Source organism: Hemitrygon akajei, chromosome 3 (genome assembly GCF_048418815.1).
Source record: "Hemitrygon akajei chromosome 3, sHemAka1.3, whole genome shotgun sequence".
Classification (NCBI taxonomy): domain Eukaryota; kingdom Metazoa; phylum Chordata; class Chondrichthyes; order Myliobatiformes; family Dasyatidae; genus Hemitrygon; species Hemitrygon akajei.
The window spans coordinates 124574049-124593939 of record NC_133126.1 but is presented as its reverse complement, the minus strand read 5'-3'; the positions used below and the strand labels follow the sequence as shown (position 1 = coordinate 124593939).

Genomic DNA, 19891 nt, shown 5'->3' with positions numbered 1-19891 from the left:
TCAAATTGGGTGCTCTTAAAGCAATTGTGAATATTCCATCTGAACCTGTCATAATTTTGTTTTTTCTCCCCGCAGGTATGAAAAAGCTATCTACACTTACAGGATTTTTATAAATGAAGACAACTCATTGTCTATACAGGTAGGTGATCTCATTTACCTAAATAGTGAACTGTAGTAAAACTAGTGACCATCTCTGCCTGGAAGGGCAGAGCTGTATGAAAGCTCGTGAGATGAAATTCATTTCAAATAGGGACAGATACCAAAGTTTCAGTAGCAACTGTGTTAAAAGTGTATTGAAAGCTAGTGACAGTGAGGATGGGCTTCCTGTGTAACCTGTAGAACTATGCAGTTTTGCTAGAAACGGTAATACTCATCTTTCAACTTTGATATCAAGAGTTGCAATTTTGAGCACATTGTTAATTGGAAATATTTTGGAAGATGCGTAGCTTGGGTGGTTGATGGTTGGGCTGAGTTCTTCTCTGATCTTGGCAATTTACTTGTAAACGTTTAGTCACCATGTGAGGAGATATTGCCAGTGTGCTGTTGATTGTGGTGTGACCGTTGAATGCTTGGCCTCTGTACACTTCTCAATCAGCTGAATGGACGGCACTTTGCAAATTCAGTTGTGATGTGGGGAGGATATCTCGTCACTGATTGGCTGTGTGGCAAACTTACTGTGTTGTGGTCTGGAATTTTGCCTGCATCGGCTCATAAATAGGATCAAAGTCTACGTGTTCGTTTACGGAATTGTTGGTGGAAAACCACACTTCTAGAAATTCTCTTGCATGCCCACAGGTTTGATTGCGCCATGACTTTCACTGAAGCCCAGTCAAATCTGTGCCCTCCTTGATCTTCATGGGTAGAGACAGGCCCTTCTGTTACTGTATTGTCCACTCCTGCCCACCCCCCCCCCCCCAACCGAGCCACCACTGCTCAATGTCCAATTAAAGTCCTAACACGTACGTCTTTGGGACGTAGAAGGAAACCAGAACTCCTGGAGGATACCCACATAGTCACAGGGAGAACGTACAAACTTACAGGCAGTGCCAGAATTAAGTCCAGATCACTAGCCTCGTTGCATTGTGCTAACCACTGCACCACCATGATTTCCCTGAGATCTGAATGATTACTCTTCGAGACTTGGAGAAGTTTAATCCTTTTAGTTATTTTTCAACATTTGTGTGAGTATCTCACAGGAGGGAGGCTGTGTAGAAACCATATTGGGGGAGGGGGATGATTAAGCAGTATGTATTAGAATTGGTTCCAAACACTGGGTGTTCTCATTTGTACATTAACCGTCCATTTGGGTGCAAGAACATGGAATATGTTTGCTGGATCCACCAAATGGAAGAGGAGTTGAAGACTAACTGCAGTTCACTAATGCTGTCCATTATAGAACGTGAATGCGGGGATGAGAGCAATCCCGGCAAGACACAAGACAAGGCACCACTTGGATGAACTTCAGTAAAGCGGTCAGATATTGTGCAGCCCCACTTCAATGTGGGCTTACAGTTTGAAGTCAGAAGAATAACATCAACATAATCGCTCCACTTGTGTTAGGTGATACCCACCAGTTAATTGAGGAACAAACACAAGCAACAACTTCCATTTGTATACCAACTCTGGGGAATTTTGAATAGGAAGTTGAAAGTGACATGGCAGCATAATGGTACGACAGCACTAGCAACCCAGGCTCAACTCTACTGATATCTGTAAGTAGTGTTGACGTTTTCCCCATAACTCTGTGGACTTCCTACATGTGATCTGGTTTCTTTCCACATTTCAAAGACGGACGGGTTAGTAGGTTAATTGGTCACCTGGGTGTAATTGAGCAGTGCAGGCTATTTCATTCAGAAGGGGTGTTATGATGCTGTCACTTTTAATTTTCAGTCGAAAATCATGGGTTACTTGCTGCCAGATGTCCTCCTATCGAAGAATTATCTATCTTTTTTAAACAGAGTCTATTTGAATAATTAAAATGGAGACTTGCACTTTTGAGATGCCTTTCATGACTGTAGGATATCCCAAAACTTTCTGCAGCCAATTTAGTCATTTTAGTCAGTTTAGTTGTGTTCATTCTTGCTTTTTGTAAGAATGCAGCTATGCATTTGTGGGAAGTTTTCACAATTAACAAAGTGATGATGAGGAGAAACTTTTTGCGGGAATATATTGCCTTAGACTCTAGGAATTGGGGTGGGGGTTGAATTCTGCTCTTTAAAATAGTGCACTGGGAGCCTTAAGACCACCGTTGACAGTAATGCAGCACTCCCTCAGTCCCGTGTGATGCTGACCTAGCTTTGTGTACACGTGTTGAACCCACTGTTTTTGATTTGGATGGGAGAATGATATCCTCAAGACATTTGTGGCTGTAAATTCTAATGGCATTCACCTTGGTAAATGGAAAATCATTTTTTTTCTGATAGAATATGGTGATCACATTGGGAGAAGGACTTTAGAAATTTCACTCAAATGGTCTGCTCAGGAGCTATCACCATAACATGATGGTTGACAAAAACAAAACTGAAGGTACTAGCTCATCAGTTTCCAACAATGTATGTGACGAAAAGCATTTAAAAACAAACTGGAAGAAATTATTTTAGACATGAGAAATTGCCCACTCTTATATTTTTATTAACCTGTGGATCCTCACACAGTTCTTGTAAGAAATGGAGAGCAGGTGGATATAGCTGACAGGAATTTGGGAACACTCTCAAACTTTGGCCCCCATTTTAAGTCTCTCAGGGTTGGATTGCTACTGCATGACCTGGGGCAGGGAAGGTGCTGACATTTGTTATTCTGGGTGCAGTGCAGGTACCTAAGATATGGAGAGTGCTGGCATGAACTAGGCTCGGGAGGCTCCTTAGCATGAGCTAGAACAGTGAAAGTTCCCACCAAGAAATGAATGAAAAATTCTATCCTTAACCAATATTCAGAGGAAGATTGAAATGATTATTTTCATTCTGGAGAGCTCAGTCTAACTGTCTATGTATCTTCTTGATTTCCTTTATAGTTTGTATTCTCTTATTAGTTCACCATTTAAAACACACATTCAAAGTTCAAATTAAATTTTTATCAAAGTATATGGTGGCATGTGTATGACCCTGCGATTCGTTTTCTTGTGGGCATACTTAGTAAATCCAAGAACCTTAATAGAAATAATGAAAGACTCCACCCAACAGGGTAAACAAACAACGTGGAAAAGACAACAAGCTGTGCAGATACAAAAAAGATAAATAAATAAACAATAAATATCGAGAACATGAGATGGAGAGTCCTGAAAAGTGAGTCCAGAGGTTGTGGGAACAGTTCGGTGATGGGGCAAGTGAAGTTGAATGAAGTTATCACCTCTGCTTTAACAACCTGATGGTTGTGGAGTAATAACTGTCCCTGAACCTGGTCATGTGAGTCCTGTATGATAACAGCGAAAAGACACCATGACCGTGGGTGGTGGGGGCCTCTGATGATGAATGCTGCTTTCCTGCAACAGTGCTCAATGGTGGGGAGGGCTCCACCCATGATGGACTGGGCCAGATTTCCTACTTTTTGAAGGATTTGTATTTTATTTTCAAAATCTACTTTTTTTTTCCTGTGTTAAATTACATTGGCAATCTATCTGCTTGCTGTGCAGTTCCTTCCAGTTACTGCAGATTTCCTTCTGCTGAATTTGACACTATCTGCTGCAGACTGACAAAACAATGATGGAACCTCGCAGATGCTGTGAGGTTCTGACCTGCTTTAAAAGGGCGGCTATCATTCTGGTGCCCAAGAAGAGCAGGGTGAGCTGCTCAACCACAGTTGCTCAGTACCCTTCACAACTAATGTAAAGAAGTGCTTCAAGAGGTTGGCCATGGCTAGAATTGCCTCCTCCCTGAGTAGGTACTGGACCTGGAACTGCTCTTACCACCACAACAGGTCTACAGCAGACTCCGTCTTACTGACTTCCCACTCTGCAAGCACCAGGCCACTAATTACTGATCACAGCTCAACATTCAACACCATTACCCACCTCAGCTTCAAAACCGGAGACTCCACATCTCTCTCTGCAACTGGATCCTGAGTTTCCACATCGGAAGATCAGTCAGTAGTATCTCCTGGCTGACTATTAATATCACTACTGATCAACCTTCCCATTTCTCTACTTTTTCTACACATGACTGTGGCTGAGCTCACAGTTCAACCACGATCCAAGTTCACTGTTGTCATTTGAGAAGCATACTAGAGTGAAGTACTGTAGATCGAATGCCGGAATGGTGTTGCAACAACAACCTCATTCTCAACGTCAGCAAGATCAAGAATTAATTGTGGGCTTCAGGAAGGGGAAGTCAGGAGAACTTACTGGTCCTTACTCGGGTCAGAGGTGGAAAAGTTGAGCAGCTTCAGGCCAGTGTCTCAGAAAATCTGTTTTGGGTCTGACTCATTGATGCAGTCACATAGGAGGAGGCGCGATGGTGGCTCTGCTGTGTTAGGAGTTTGAGGAGATTTGGTATGTACAGCAGAGAACGTTCTGCATGGTTGCATCACTGCCAGGTGTGCAGCTTCAAATGCACAGGACTACAAGAGGCTGCAGAAAGTTGTAGACTCAGCAAGCCTTCTGCAACATTGAGGACATCTTCAAGAGGGCAACTTCTGTCACTAAGGACCCTCACCATCTGTGGCATGCCTCTTCTTATTACTAACTCTGGGGATGTGCTACAGGAGCACAAAGGCCACACTTAACAATTTAGGAGTAGTCTTTTTTTTTGCAGTTGTATTTCTGCAAGTGTTCAAGTACTGATCTTGCTATTCTTATTTTTTTTTTGCAGTATTATTTTGTAGATTTTTGTCAGCACTGTATTCCACCACTAAACAACAGATTTAATGGCAATACAAAATTTAATGACATACCATAAATCTGATTAAAGCTAAGTGACACAAACTTAAATTGAATCTCCCCTTGCCATTTGTGTTAACCATGCCAACATTCCTTCTGCTATGTCCTACAAGTGAGCTTCACTTTTTCCTTTGTGTGCATTTGTTAATATCTGGTGCTGTTCTGTGAAAATTAAATGGGAATTTGTCCTGAGATCTGCTTGAACCCAACCCTTCTAACTGGCAATGGTTTTGTGCTGTTTGTCAACATCAGGTTTACTGTTACATGCACAAGTAGTCACAAGTGTGATGAAATGCCTACTTACAGCAGTGTCACAGACACATAGCATCAGATACACAGCGACCACAAGAGTAATGTAAATTATGTTGCTATACTGAGGTAGGTATTAGGTTTGTGTTGTGGGTTGTATAAATCGGTTCAAGAAGCGAATGACTGAAGGGAAGTAGCTATTCTTGAACATGGTGGTGTGGGACTTAAGGCTTCTGTATGTCCTGTCGTGATAGCTGAGAGGAAGTCACAGCTGAGAGGAAGATGGTAGGGACCTTTGATAGATTTGGAGCACCTCAAGGATGCATGCTTAGCCCACTGTTCTACGCTCTCTACACTCACGACTATGGCTAGGCACAACTCAAATGCCATCTATTAGCTTACCAATGACACAACTATTGTTGGGAGAATTTCAGATGGCGATGAGGAGGTGTACAGGAGATAGATTGGCTGGTTGAGTGGTGACTCAACAATAACCTTGCTCTCAATGTCAGTAAGACCAAGGTATTGATTGTGAACTTCAGAAAGGGGAAGTCAAGGGAACACACACCAGTCCTATCGAAAGGGTGAGCTCATCGAAAATGAAAAGGGTGAGCTAGGTTCCTGAGTGTCGATATCTCTGAAGATTTATCCTGGGCCCAACATAATGATGCAATTACAGAGAAGACACGACAGCAGCTATATCTCATTAGGAGTTTGAGGAGACTTGGTATGTCATCAAAGACTCTCACAGATTTCTACAGATGTATCATGTACCTGGTTGCATCACCATCTGGTACAGAGGGGCCACTGCATAGGATCGGAAAAAGCTGCAGAAAGTTGCAAACTGAGCCAGCACCATTATAGGCACTGCATCGAGGACATCTTCGAAAAGCGATGCCTCAAAAAGGCATCCATCATTAAGGACCCCCATCACCCAATAGGTGTCCTCTTCTCATTGCTACCATCAAGGAAGAGGTACAGGAGCCTAAAGGCACACACTTAATGCTTTCGGAAAAGCATCTTCCCCTCTGCCATCAGATTTCTGAATGGATGATGAATCCATGTTCACTACCTCATTGTTTTTACTTTCTTTGCTCTCTTCTTGCATTAACTTAATTGTTTATATATATATTTATTTTAATTAAAATTATGTATTGCAATGTACTGCTGCCACAAAACATATGCCAGTGATATTAGACCTGATTCTGATACCATTTTGCAAGGTAAAGTCTTGGTTTATGTATAGTAGGTCCCAGCTGGGTTTTCTAATGTTCATGCTGGGTTAGAAGCAGTAAGATTGTGAACAGAAATTTGACAAGCAAAATTGACCTCAAATATAATTTGGAGTGACTATAATTGGAGTGGGAAACACTTTCAATGCTCAGTGAGCAACTTGTGGGTGGGAAGCAGGTCAAAACTATGAATCTTTGATTGATCTGAATACAGTTTTAGAAACCTCTGGTGTAATAACTGAGTCTGGAAGCATTGCAGTGGTCGGAGTCTGAATCCTTAGCCAGACTTTTTTCAGTGAGATGTTTCTGCTTCAGTACTTTTGAGGAAGTTGCTAAGGCACTGATTCCAAGTTGGTCACCAAAAGAGGAAGAGACAAGTGCCTTTTGCCTGATGTGGTCTGTAGATGAACAAAATCTGTCTTTGAGTTACTAACTGTTTTACATTAACCCGGTTTTTTAAAAAAAAAAGTTAATGCATTTGCTTTGCTTCTCTAAGTTTTTGTCTCTGTGCAAGTCAATTCATTTTGGATATGGATCTTGGCCCTGTTCCAATGAAACTGGCAACTTGCTAACTCCAACTTGTTTGACAAATTCCATGATTTCAGTGAAGATCTCCATTAGATTTTGCACCAAATAATGGAGATGTCGCAGTGAGTTACAGGCTGCAATGTAATTGAATAATTCGAATGGTTCATAGAGGGGTACCAGAATAAGCTATAGACTGAAATCTAATTGAAGAATTTGGGGAAGTCTATTTATAGAAAAATTGCACACAATAAATCTTCTGCCAAAGGGGGACTGGTTATGTAATTGTTCTTCCATCTAGCTAGGTAGCTTCTTTTCGTGAAAGAGTCTGATCTGTTTTTTTAACTTGCGTAATATCCCCTTCCTGCATACTTGAAAAAAGATTGGTTTTATGAGGAGAAATTGCGATAGCTCTGGCTGTAAATTCTTCCTTCCTGATCCTTGACTTTTTGTTTCTGTGATTGGCAGCATAGCAAACATTTATCCAGCAGTCACGCTCTGCAGTTCAAAAATCAGCGCCCACTCACACCATCAGCCGAATTTGCAAGCTGTTGCCTAATTAAAGTGAACATCTGCGGATGCTGGAAATCAAAGTAGCACACACAAAATGCTGGAGAAACTCAGCAGGCCAGACAGCATCAATGGAAAAGAGTAGACAGTCAACTTTTCAGCCCAAAACATTGGCTGGAACTTAAACAAGCAGTTAACCAATTTTTATGTAGAATAACCAGTCATCTGAAAATGGCTGCAGTTGTATTCCAAAGCTCAGGTCTTGCACCTGGGTGACCGTCAGAAGCAAGCTCATAGCCTGGACAGGTATCTTTCTCTGCTCCTGCCTGGGATGGATAAAATCCCATCCTGACCCAAGAGTGCTGCCTTCACTTTGCAAACATGTGCAATGGTCAACAAAATTAGCTCAGTTGTCAATAAAGACAAGGTTCGACATGAATGTATATTCTTTGAGACTTAAGTGGCATCAGTTTCAAGAAAGGAGGATCTCGACACACCTAGTGACGGGACTATTGCTTCAAGCCCATTGAGCCAAGTCAGCTGCCAGTCACTAGTGTCCTTGAAAACTTCCTCATCTGTTTGTGACGCAGAGTCATTGTGGGGATAATTAAAAAAAAGGTGAGTAATGATGTGGCCACTCAGCTGGAAAGCAGGACTATAGGCAGTTCTTACCTCCCCACAACAGAGATGCCTATCTCTTGCCTCCATGCCCCACAAGAAATAGAAATAATTCTGATGCTTAATATTCTGTTGGCTTAATCAGTGTCTCTTCTTGCTCCTCCTCCTACTCATCACCCACACGCTCCTCCCACTGGCTTTTCCCACCATTGTTCCCATCTACCCTTGCCTCCCCATCGCTTGATGGCATGCTTAATCTTCATCTCCTCTCACATTCCATCACTCTCAGCCAATTGCCACTTTCATCTAGCTTCTGCCACTATTTCCACCCCTCCCGCGTCCCCCCCCCCCCCCCACTTCTCACCTGGATCCACCAGGCGGCAGCTCCTGCTCCAGAAACATCCTTCACCTTTTTATATTGGTTATCTCCCCTCTACCTTTCATTCCAGCTGAAGTGTACTGACTCTGAAACATTGATTTCCATTTTGCCCCGTGGATGCTGCCTGACCTGCTGAGTTTCTCCAGCTTTGAGTGTGTTGTCCTAGATCCCAGTGTCCGCAGTCTGAACTCCCTTGTACTAGTGGCAAGAATGTAAGACTATTATTTGTCTCCGTGCATCATTACTACCTGATCTTTATCTGTTCAGGTGTTGTATAGCCCTTGCAAGAGTGGAGCTCCAGCAGAGTGTTTAAACTGACACTTATCTATTCTCCACAGTAGGCAGTTTTTTCCTGTAGCTTACTTGCCTCATCTGTCAGGATACTGGCAATCTCTCCTGAGTCTTTTGTGATGTAAAGCGACCAGCAGTGATCCACCAGCCTGGTTTGTGTTGTTCACCTTGGCAATCTGGCTACAACTCCACCAGCAGGTTTGTGCCGTTGAAGATGAGTATTCAGTTCAGAATGCTATCTGCGTGCGTTTATTGGTTGACATGATTTCTCTCTCTCTCTCTGCACATTGGGTGTTTGATAGTCTTCCTTTTCTTAGATGGGTTCTTTTGGGTTTCTTTCCTGTGGCTGCTTGTTAGGAGACAAAACTCAAGATTGTATAATGTATAAATACTTTGTACTTTGAGCTTTTGATTTGTCTTTTACTGTGAGCACTTCTACCAGCAGTTCTCTCATGAGAGTTTGGTGAATATTGGTAGGCTGTTCTACCGCAATTACATAAACACATCTCCCACCTTTTCCCTGTATTCTATATATGGCACTTATTTCACCAAAGCTGCCATTGGGGCGAAAGTTCAGAATCAAATTTTATGGTGATTTCACACCCCTTTATATGTACCTTTTAAACATTGTATGAAGTTATTGGTGGGGGGAGGTGGGAGGGCTAAAGAAGAAACTGGTATTTCAGTTGTGTAGATTTTCACTAGTTGGATTGAGTGGGAATTATCCTTGTATGACAAACAATAACAGAAAAGTAATGAGTCAGGTATTCTTCAATAGTTATTGGTACCAGCTACTTGGAGAGACTTGCAAGTTTTGTCTCTTATGTGCAGAAACTATGCTTTTTATTTGTTGCCTTTTACAGTAGTTAAAGCATCCCATGTGTAATAACTGGTCCATAAATTATTTGCGGACAGTACCTGGGACAGCCATTGCTTTTGCCCAGCTGTTCACTAGATGTAGGAACACAACAAACATCAATCCTCTGAATACAGGCCAAGTTACTTTTGCCAGTTTACTTCCAGGTATAAAAGTACTGTACATCAGAACAAAAAGAAAGGCCAAACATTAATAGTGTTACTCATTGATAGGATTACAAGTTTAAAAGTACAAAGAGTCCTTCTCAGGCAATGAGAAGGACTTATAAGGCAAGGTATTTGGGATGAAGAGAATCAAAGGCTTGTCACCCCATTTGGAATTTTACTGCCACAAATTGAGGGAAATCCAGAAGACATTTGTGCACTTTGTTTTGGAGCCCCAATTATTAAGATCATTTCCAACTTGAGCTCTCATCAGGCCCATTGCATATAAAAGCTCAGTGCAAATGTTCATATTAATTCTTGCAATATGAACTCTGCTAGCAAGATCAATATTTAATTCTCATCCATAATTACTCTTGATAGCGTTTGGTGAACAAACTTGAACCTTGCCAGTTCTTGTAATGAAAACCTTCCCACTGTGCACCAAGGTAGGGATCCAGAATTTTCAGCAGTGACCAGAAAGGAGGAGAAAACTGTTTCCAAGCCTGGATAGCATATGTCTTGGAAGTGAATTTCCAGTTGGTATTGTTTCCAATTGCTTGCTGCCTTTGGCCTTCTAGATGTAAAGGTTCTACCAACAGTCCTGGCAAGTGACTGCAAGTATAGTTTATATACTGTACTCCGCACAGCCACTGGATCAATGGTATAGGCAGTGTATTTTTTTGAGTGGTTGGAGTGCTATTAAGCAAGGTAGTTTATGATTTATATTGTTGATATTAAGTGTTTGATTTGCTCTCAACCAAGCAGATAAAGGGTATTTCGTAATACCATGGAATTGTACTTTGCAGATAGTGGAAAGGCTTTGAGCAGGTGTAGATGACTATTGCTTTATACCTAGCATCTGATCTGCTCTTGGAATGACAGTGTTTTTGTGGTTGGCTATGTAATACTTCTGCAACACTGTGGTATTAAGGATGATGACAAGGCGAGGTTCTGAGTCTCTCTCTTTTCTTGGTGACTGCCATTTCTTGGTTCTTGTGGAGGCTGGATATTCTTAACTACTTGCCAGAAAGTAGGTGAACAAATAAAACTGAACACTGTTCCATTAGCAATCATCCCAGTTCTGATATAATGGAGGGAGTCTGATTGGTTAAAGTGACTGAAGACCTCTGGCCTAATCACTGTTCTGAAATTTGACAATGGCAACATGGTACAGTCCAGGGAACAGGATGTTAGAACTCAGGATATGTGTGGGCAAATGTATTCCACCAGATTCCATCAATTTCAGTCCCTCTTGACTTCCTATATGGTCCTGGATTTTAATGTTGTTTCCCTTCAAGTTAGGAGATGCCATTCTAATAAGATGTTATTTGCTTCAATCGGTAATGGTATTTTATCTCCTGAGAGTCCATAGATGTATTTGTATGATGGTTTGTCACTTTCTTTTAGTTATTGAAATAGGACTGGCTCTATCAAACAATCTAACATTTAATTTTTCAATCAGTTGCCCAGCAACGACTGAACTAGTAGGTTGCTTTTCTGTAGACTGATGAACCTCAGTCAGCCATTTTGTATCATGTGGAGAATGAAACCACCATTTTGCCTACTTTGAATAAATCTACATCACAGCTGGACTCTGCTCAATTTGAAACAGGCTTGTTTAAAAAAAAATCTAAACTTTTATGGGCCCAAATCTTTTTTAATTTGGAATCAATTTATAATAGAGATTTGGCTCATTCATCTGAACAGTAACTCTACCTCCTGCAACAGTGTTTGTTTAACCAATTTGCAGTTGTATTTTATTTATTGTTCCTCTTTCTGTGACCACAAGCTACATTAAGATCTAAAATTAATCCACCGAGCCTTCTGTTCCATGAGTTTTGTCTCTGCAGATTGCTGGTGGTTACATTACAAATAGCATCAAGCAACCAGCACTTAACTCAAGTTTCTTCATGAATCGATTGGATAGCTATTTAGCGGGCAGACACTTTCATCAATCTTCTTGTCTGTGGTTGCTCTTTTGCCCCCAACCTAGGTTTATGGGCTCATATCACACTGCAGATTTTAGCTCAACAACTGAGGCTGATGTTCCCAAATCTGTTGAGAAAGCATGACACTGTTTAAACTGCTGGCTAAGATGTTTCATGATAGAGTTGTGTTTCGTAACTTCAGAACATTAAACTAGTTCAAGAGAAGACACAAGAGTCAAAAAATGTGAGTCTAGTTCAAGTTTAAGTGAGGCACGCACGTATCATATGGTAGTGTGATAACTTGTTCAATTAAAATATATATTGAAATATTAAATACACAACAGATACCCTCAATATTTATCTGACTGCATTTCTTCACAATAATTATGTGAGTCTTTGTGCCAAGAAAACTCATATTCAAACTCCTAATCCTGGGATTATGATCTCGCCTCACTTTGCAACTGGATTCTTCACTTCCTGACCAACACCTCTGCAATAATTATTTTCAACACCAATCCTTCACAAGGCTACATCCTCAGCCCCCAACTCTACCCCTGGTATACTTAAGACTAATATATTCTGCTCAAACCCCATCATTCCAATAGTTTGCAGATGATACCACCAGAGTGGGTCATATCCCAAACACTGATGAGCCAGAATACAGGAAGGAGAGGGAAAGCTAGTGATACGATGTGGTGACAGTAACATTTTCCTCAATGTCAGCAAAACAAGAGCAGGCTTTAGCCTCAGAAATGGGGGCAATGCACAGGCTGCTGTTTACATCAATGGGGCTGAGGATGAGTGTTAAATTCCTCCGTGGACATTGAAGGTGGCCTGTTTTGGTTCAACCCGTCCTGATGCTATGGCCACGAAAGCTCACCAGTGGCTGTACTCCCTCAGGAGGCTAAGGGAATTTGGCGCTTTATCCATGCACCACGGAAAGCATTTGATCCGATGCATCGTGGTTTGGTATGCCAACTACTCCGCTCTACCGTCTGAGAAACTGCAGACAGTTGTGGATGCAACTCGGTGCATCACAGAAAACAGCTGCCCCTCCATGGACTATACACTTCTCGCTGTCTCGGAAAAACAGCCGGCATGATCAAAGATCCCACCCACCCCAGACACCCTCTGCTCTCCCCCAACCCCAACCCCAACCCCAATTGGGAAGAAGATACAAAGCCTGAAAGCAAGTGCTATTTGGCTTGAGGACAGCTTCCACCCTGCTCTTGTATGACCGTTGAATGTTTCCTTAGTGTGATAAGATGGGCTCTTGACCTTACAATCTACCTCATTGTAGCCTTGCACCTTATTGTCTACTTGAATGGCAACACTTTTTATTCTGTACGCTGTTGTGTTCCCTTCTACCAGCTCAATGCACCGTTGTAATGAACTGATCTGTATGGATGGTAAGCAATTTTTTGACTATGCCTCCATAATGTGACAATAATAAACAAATTTTCCAATTTATTTTATAATCCAAGGCAGTCAACATCACGAATGGAACAATCCCCTTCTTTTGAAGACACTTGCATCAAGAAATGTCCCTCAGCACAGGTTGCAAGATTTTATTTTGCTCGGACCGGCCACTGGCCTGGGCAGTATGCTGACCCACACAATCAACCCTGACCAGTCTTGTACAACGCTGTACCCTTCAATCAGGACAATATGTATCTGATCAAGGATATGGTAATGTACCCAGAGGGCTGATTTCTCAATAGCCTTTCTTTCTCCTGACCAGGAGAACATGTGCAACAGTGGATTGTATACTCTTTTGGCCTTTGCATGTGTTTTGCCCAAGCTGCCATAAGCTCAGTAGTCAATCATTGGTGGGCTTTCTGCTTGGAAAGAAATTTTATCTGCAGGTCTTTCGAGGAGATGGGTGAAGAGTTTGTCTCCATGCAGGGCAGGTATGGAACTTGTGAAGTGCTCTGCATAGTCACAGATCCTGTTGACTTAGAGAGGAAGTGTGAATGTTAGCAGTTTGTATCTGGTGGCCTATTGGGAGAGCTGTTCTGTGTGTTAGTAGGCCACTAGCTGGAAGAGACGCCTCCACACTCCGGGAGTTGGGGGTGGGGTGTCTAACTACACTTTATGTTGGAAACCTGGCTAGAAAATGAGCTGGTGGGTTTTCAAAATGAAAATCACCACCCTTCTTGGATCTTGGACAAGATTGTTCCATTGTTTCCTAGGAGAGCCACACTGCTGATAAAGCTACTGGTGGCTTTAGTACTCTGCTACCTTTGGTCATGTGTTTCCTGATTTATTTTATTAAAACAATGGTCCAAAAGAGCTCCTCAATTTTTGTTGGGTAAAAAGAAAAACTGGGTCTCTGCCATGATTCTGAATATATCAATTAAGAATAATTTGTTGCTGGTTTGTTTTTACACCAGATTTTACTCTAGACTCTGCAAGGTTACTGTGTTTAGAAAGTCCTCCTCACATGCTGGTGATATTTTTTTTCTGCTGAGGCATTGATTTCAAGATGAGGCCTTAGTCGAGCCTCAGATCCACAATCTGCTGAGGGCCTATCAGGTGACTTTCAGGTCTGGCAACCAAGTAAGGTACAAGAGGTCCAGACACAACCTCCAGAAAGCGATCTTGCTTGTGAAGTGTCAATCCTGGACCAAATTTCAATCACTGATGAATGCTAGACAGCTCCTCCTGCCACCTCCTGCAAAATGAAATCAACCAACAAAGGTCACTCCCAGGTGAGCTCAATGCCTTTTTATGCTCATTTTGACCATCAGGGCATAGATGCACCTTCACAAACTCCCACTGCCTCTGATGACCCTGTGATTTCAGACTCTGAGACCAGCATGAGAGCATCCTTCATGAGGGTGAACCCATGGAAAGCACCCGGCCCAGACAGGGTATCTGGTCAAGTACTAAAGACCTGTGCCGATCAACCGACTCCTCAACCTCTCACTTCAGCAGTCTGAGACACTCACCAGCAGGTTTCAATCACACTGGTGCCCAAGAAGATGTGGTAACCTGCCTCAGTGACTATCATCCAGCAGCACTTGCATCCACAGCGATGAAGTACTTTGAGAGATTGGTCATAACGCATATCAACTCTTGGCTGAAAAGTGACCTTGGACCTACTTCAATTTTGCCTACCAGGACAAGTCCAGAGCAGAATCCATTTCATTGGCTCTTCAGTCAACCCTGGAAGATCTGGACTGTGAAGATGCATTCATCAGGATGCTCTTCATGGACTACAGTTCAACGTTACAATTTCCCTCCAAAACTAACTAATAAGCTTCAGGGTCTTGCCCTCAATACCTCATGGAACTGGATCCTCGATCTCCTCACTTGCAGACCCCAGTCAGTTCGGATTTGCAACAACATCTCCTCCACAATCTCCATCAGCACAGGTGCACCTCAAGGCTGTGTGCTTAGACCCCTGCTCTTCTCGCTTTACGCATATGACTGCGTGGCTAAGCACAGCTCCAATGCTGTACTTAAGTTTGCTGATGACACCACTATCATTGGCCGAATCAAAGGTGGTGATGAATCAGTAAATGGGAGGGAGGCATGAAAATCGGGCTGAGGGGTGCTGCAACAACCTCTCACTCAATGTCAGCAAAACCAAGGATCAGATTATTGACTGCAGGAGGAGGAAACCAGAAGTCCATGACCCAGTTCTCAATGAAGGGATCAGAGGTGGAGAGTAACTTGGTGTAATAATTTCAGAGGATCTGTCCTGGGTCCAGCACACAAGTGCCATAATAAAGAAAGCACGACAGTGCTACTACTTAGAAGCTTGTGAAGATTTGGCATGTCATCTGAAACTTTGACAAATTCCTATAGATGTATGGAAGAGATTGTATTGACTGGCTGCATCACAGCCTGGTATGCACACACATGCCTTTCAGCAAAAGATCTTACAAAAAGTAGTGGATATGGCCCAGTCGATCACAAGTAAAATCCTCCCACCACTGAGCTCATCTACTTAGAGTGCTATCGCAGGGAAGCAGCGTCCATCATCAGGGACCCCCACCATCCAGGCCATGCTCTCTTCTTGCTACCGCCATCAGGAAGGAGGTGCAAGGCCCTGAGAGCCCACACCAGCAGGTTCAGGGACATTGATTACCCCTCAACCATCAGGAAGGAGGAGCAAGGCCCTGAGAGCCCACACCACCAGGTTCAGGGACATTGATTACCCCTCAACCATCCAGCTCTGGAACCAAAGGAAATAACTTCACTCAACTTCATTTGGCTGCATTACTGAACAGTTCCCACAGCCTCTGGACTCACTTTCAAAGTCTCTTCATCTCACGTTCTTGATATTTATTGCTTGTTTATTTATTTTGAATTATTTTGTATTGCCCAGTTTGCTGGCTTTGGCATATTGATTTTCTGTCTGCCCTTTTGGGGCTGGACATTGGTTCTGTTGTGTTTCTTGTAGTTACTGTAAATGCCTGCAAGCAATCTCGGGGTTGTGTATGGGTCTTACATGTACTTTGAACTTAAACATGCAAGTCTGCACTGTAATTATGGCGCTGAGAGAATACCCCTGCCTTGTTGAAAGTGCTGATTGAGTCAAAGCACTTCTGTCCTCTCTACTCTGCTTAAAGGATCTTGTGGTAATCTTGTCTTTGCGAATTTGATGACACCATTACAACAAACTTATTAGTCATTATTTCACTGCTGGTTTGTTAGATCAAATTGAGCAACACCAGCCTGACTAATTTCCAGATTAAACCTAAGTTAGGACTGTGTGAGGTAGTTTGTGATAGACAATAGACAGTAGGTGCAGGAGTAGGCCATTTGGCCCTTCTAGCCAGCACCGCCATTCACTGTGATCATGGCTGATCATACACAATCAGTACCCCGTTCCTGCCATCTCCCCATATCCCTTGACCCCGCTATCTATAAGAGCTCCATCTAACTCTCTCTTGAATGCATCCAGAGACTTGGCCTCCACTGCCTTCTGGGGCAGAGCATTCCACATATCCACCACTCTCTGGGTGAAAAAGTTTTTCCGCATCTCTGTTCTAAGTGGCCTACCCCTTATTCTTAAACTGTGGCCTCTAGTTCTGGACTCACCCATCAGCGGGAACATGCTTCCTGCTTCCAGTGTGTCTAATCCCTTAATAATCTTATATATTTCAATCAGATCCCCTCTCATCCTTCTAAATTCCAGTGTATATAAGCCCAGTCGCTCCAATCTTTCAACATATGACAGTCCCACTATTCCGGGAATTAACCTTGTGAACTTATGCTGCACTCCCTCAATAGCAAGAATGTCCTTCCTCAAATTTGGAGACCAAAACTGCACACAATACTCCAGGTGGGGTCTTACCAGGGCCCTGTACAGCTGCAGAAGGACCTCTCTACTCCTATACTCAGTTCCTCTTGTTATAAAGGCCAGCATGCCATTAGCTTTCTTCACTGCCTGCTGCACCTGCATGCTTGCTTTCATTGACTGATGTTTTGGAGTTGTGAAAGACTTTTAAAATATATTTATTACACAGTCTACTGTTCTCGGTAACTGCTGGTCGAATTTGGTTCACATGAACTGTGATGTTTGATTTTTCACAGTTAAATCCCATATAACGGAGTCTTGCAGCCCAGGTCACCAGCAATGGAATTGGACCCATGATTCAGGACACCAGGAGACTGGCTTTTTAAAAGTTGAAAGAGGCCTGGCTCTCGGTGCACCTCAGTATATGTTTGCTACTGACTACCATAATAATTTTAGAGTCAAAATCCTACTCGTTCCTCATAGAAGTTGGCCTTTTGGCTCACCATGTGTATGCCGGTGATCAAGCACCCTTCTGTACTTGAACTTGGCATACTGTGCCCGGGTGATTTGAGGAGCTAATTCAGAAACTACTTAAATTTTGTTACTTTATGCCTTCATCCCATCGACTGCATTCCAGACAGGAAAAATATTCTTCCTTGGATCCCTTCTAACCCTTTTGCTCACCTTAAACATATGTTCCCTAGTCTTGGATACCTCTTATAACAGAGTAAAGATCTACAGTGTAAGAGTGGAGAAGGTATTGGGAGCTTCAGTGTTGGACATTATTGCTCTCATGAAACTAAAGTGAGGCACAATAGAGGGAAGAATTATCAGGGAAGAGAGCAGGTCCACAACAGTGTCCTCTAGGCTCCAGATGTTTAGTGCACTTTATTCATACCAAAACCAATGGGGTTTATTTATAGGGGCCAATGATTTGATTTTGTTGAAGTCATCCTGGGACTTGAGTAGTAAAGAAGTCATTTGAACATTTGAAAATGGCACTTCATGCTCTTCATACCTAGTAATAGGTAAAAGTGTTTGAGTTGGTTTTATTCTGTGTGGTTGAGCATCTGTGGTTATCTTTTCCTGCAGTCTGCTTAACTAAACCAAAATCTAAGATAGCATTTACTTTCCACCAAAGACATTCTAAAGATGTCAGTGAGGACTTGTGATAGGTTTAGTGGTACCTGAGCAAACCGAATTCACACCAGAAGTTGTGATTTTGTTAGAATGGTGTATAGTTTGAACATTATATTCTCCTTGTATTTGTAGCTTTGCTGTAGTTGGGTACTTTGGTCTTCATATCTGCTGGACCTGCAGCTGATTTTCATCATAATGTAGAAGCTGTTGACCAATTAGTCTCAACCAATTAATCTATTACTGACCTGGATAAGAAAAAAAAGGTAGAAAATGCAGTGTACTTGTGTAAAAGGGGTATAGTGATAGGACATGTATTGATAGAGTTTAAGCACCAAATGTAATGTTGCTCTGCTGTTAGAGTTAAAGTGATAAACACTCTTCTTTGAAGCTCCTGTCTCCTGTAGTTGAGGAAGGACATTCATCCTAACCTGACTCTCACTGCTGACAGGCTCCAGCATTTAAATGCTCAAGAAAAGGCTGAAGCCTTTGCAAGCAAGTTCAGGTAGAATTGCAGAGCATGTGGTCTATCTTGCTTCTTTTGAGAACCAAGCAATTGCAGAATTGAGTGTCCAGCCCCACCTGAAGAAAGGACTGAGAGCACTGGCCATGAAACCAGACAACAGCTGAGATGTAGGATTGGAGACCTGTGTTTCAACATTAGTTGTTCCATTGTAATTATGGCACTGGTTGGAAATGGCCGGGTACGTCCTAAGCAGGATGACTCCCATCCAGCTAATTAATGTCTAGCCTACTCTCAAGCATCAGCAAGTCAGGAAGTTGCTTTTGCCAGTGCTATCGAGCAGCACTTGCTTACAGATGTCCATATTGAGTTTTGCTGAGATCACTGGTTTCAGATATCGTCATTGCCTTGTCACAAACGTGGACAAAAGATTTGAATTCCAGAGAAAGGCGAGGGTGACTCCCCCTTAACATTGAGGCACTCTGGTCAATAGGCAGCAAGGGAACAATACACTAATGGTTAGACTTGTACCTCATATAAGGGAAGTGCCTTTACTTGACTGATATCAATGACCCAGCACCAAAACATCCACTGCAGGAGTTCCTCAGAGCAATTTTCTCATCCCACCCGTCTTTAGGTGGAAGGAAAAGCATTAATCGACAGCTAACGCCAATGTGTAATGAGCAGGGAATGTCCCCATAGTGTTCAGCGGGCCAGGACGCATCCATGGAAAAGAGTAAACTGTAAAAATTCTCAGGCCTGATGCAGGGTCTCGGCCCAAAACATTGACTGTTCGCTCTTTTCCATGGATGCTGCCTGGTCTGCTGAGTTCTTCCAGCATTTTGTGCGTGTACCTTTATAGAAAGACTGCAATAGTTGAGGAAGACTCTTCATTAGCACCTCTCCAGGCAATTAACATTAAGTCTTAAAAATGAATTACGAAACAATTACGAAAAAATCTATTCTGATGTTAAATTGTTCTGTCGTGAGTGTACAGATAGGGCAAATGCAAGCAGGCTTTTTTCACTGCAATTAGGTGGGACTACAACCAGAGGTTATGGGTTAAGGGTGAAAGGTGAGAAGTTTAAGGGGAGCATGAGGGGAAACCACTCAGAGGGTCAAGACAGTGTGGGATGAGCTACCAGCTCAAGTGGTGCACGCAAGCTCTATTTCAATGTTTAAGATAAGTTTGGATAGGTACGTGGATAGTAGGGATTTGGAGAGAATCAAGTCAAAGTGAATAGGCAGTTTAAATGGTTTCAGCATGGACTAGACGGGGTGAAGGGCCAGTTTCTATGACTGTCAATTATCCTTGAGAATTTACTTTTGTTATCTAATAACCAATTTCTTGTGTTTATAAATCTTTTCAACCGTGAGTCCTAATCTGGATTATCCTTTTTCATTACTGTTTACAATCT

At 42.4% G+C, this 19891-nt stretch overlaps 1 protein-coding gene across 2 annotated transcripts in view; it reads left to right on the top strand.

The window, feature by feature from the left end:
• inpp5d (inositol polyphosphate-5-phosphatase D) overlaps positions 1–19891 on the top strand; it is a 136661-nt gene that overhangs the window by 12255 nt on the left and 104515 nt on the right. For both annotated transcript variants that reach the window (XM_073040773.1, XM_073040774.1), the window contains exon 2: positions 76–139. In XM_073040773.1, coding sequence (XP_072896874.1) covers positions 76–139 — 64 coding nt within the window. The remainder of the gene's footprint in view (positions 1–75; positions 140–19891) is intronic.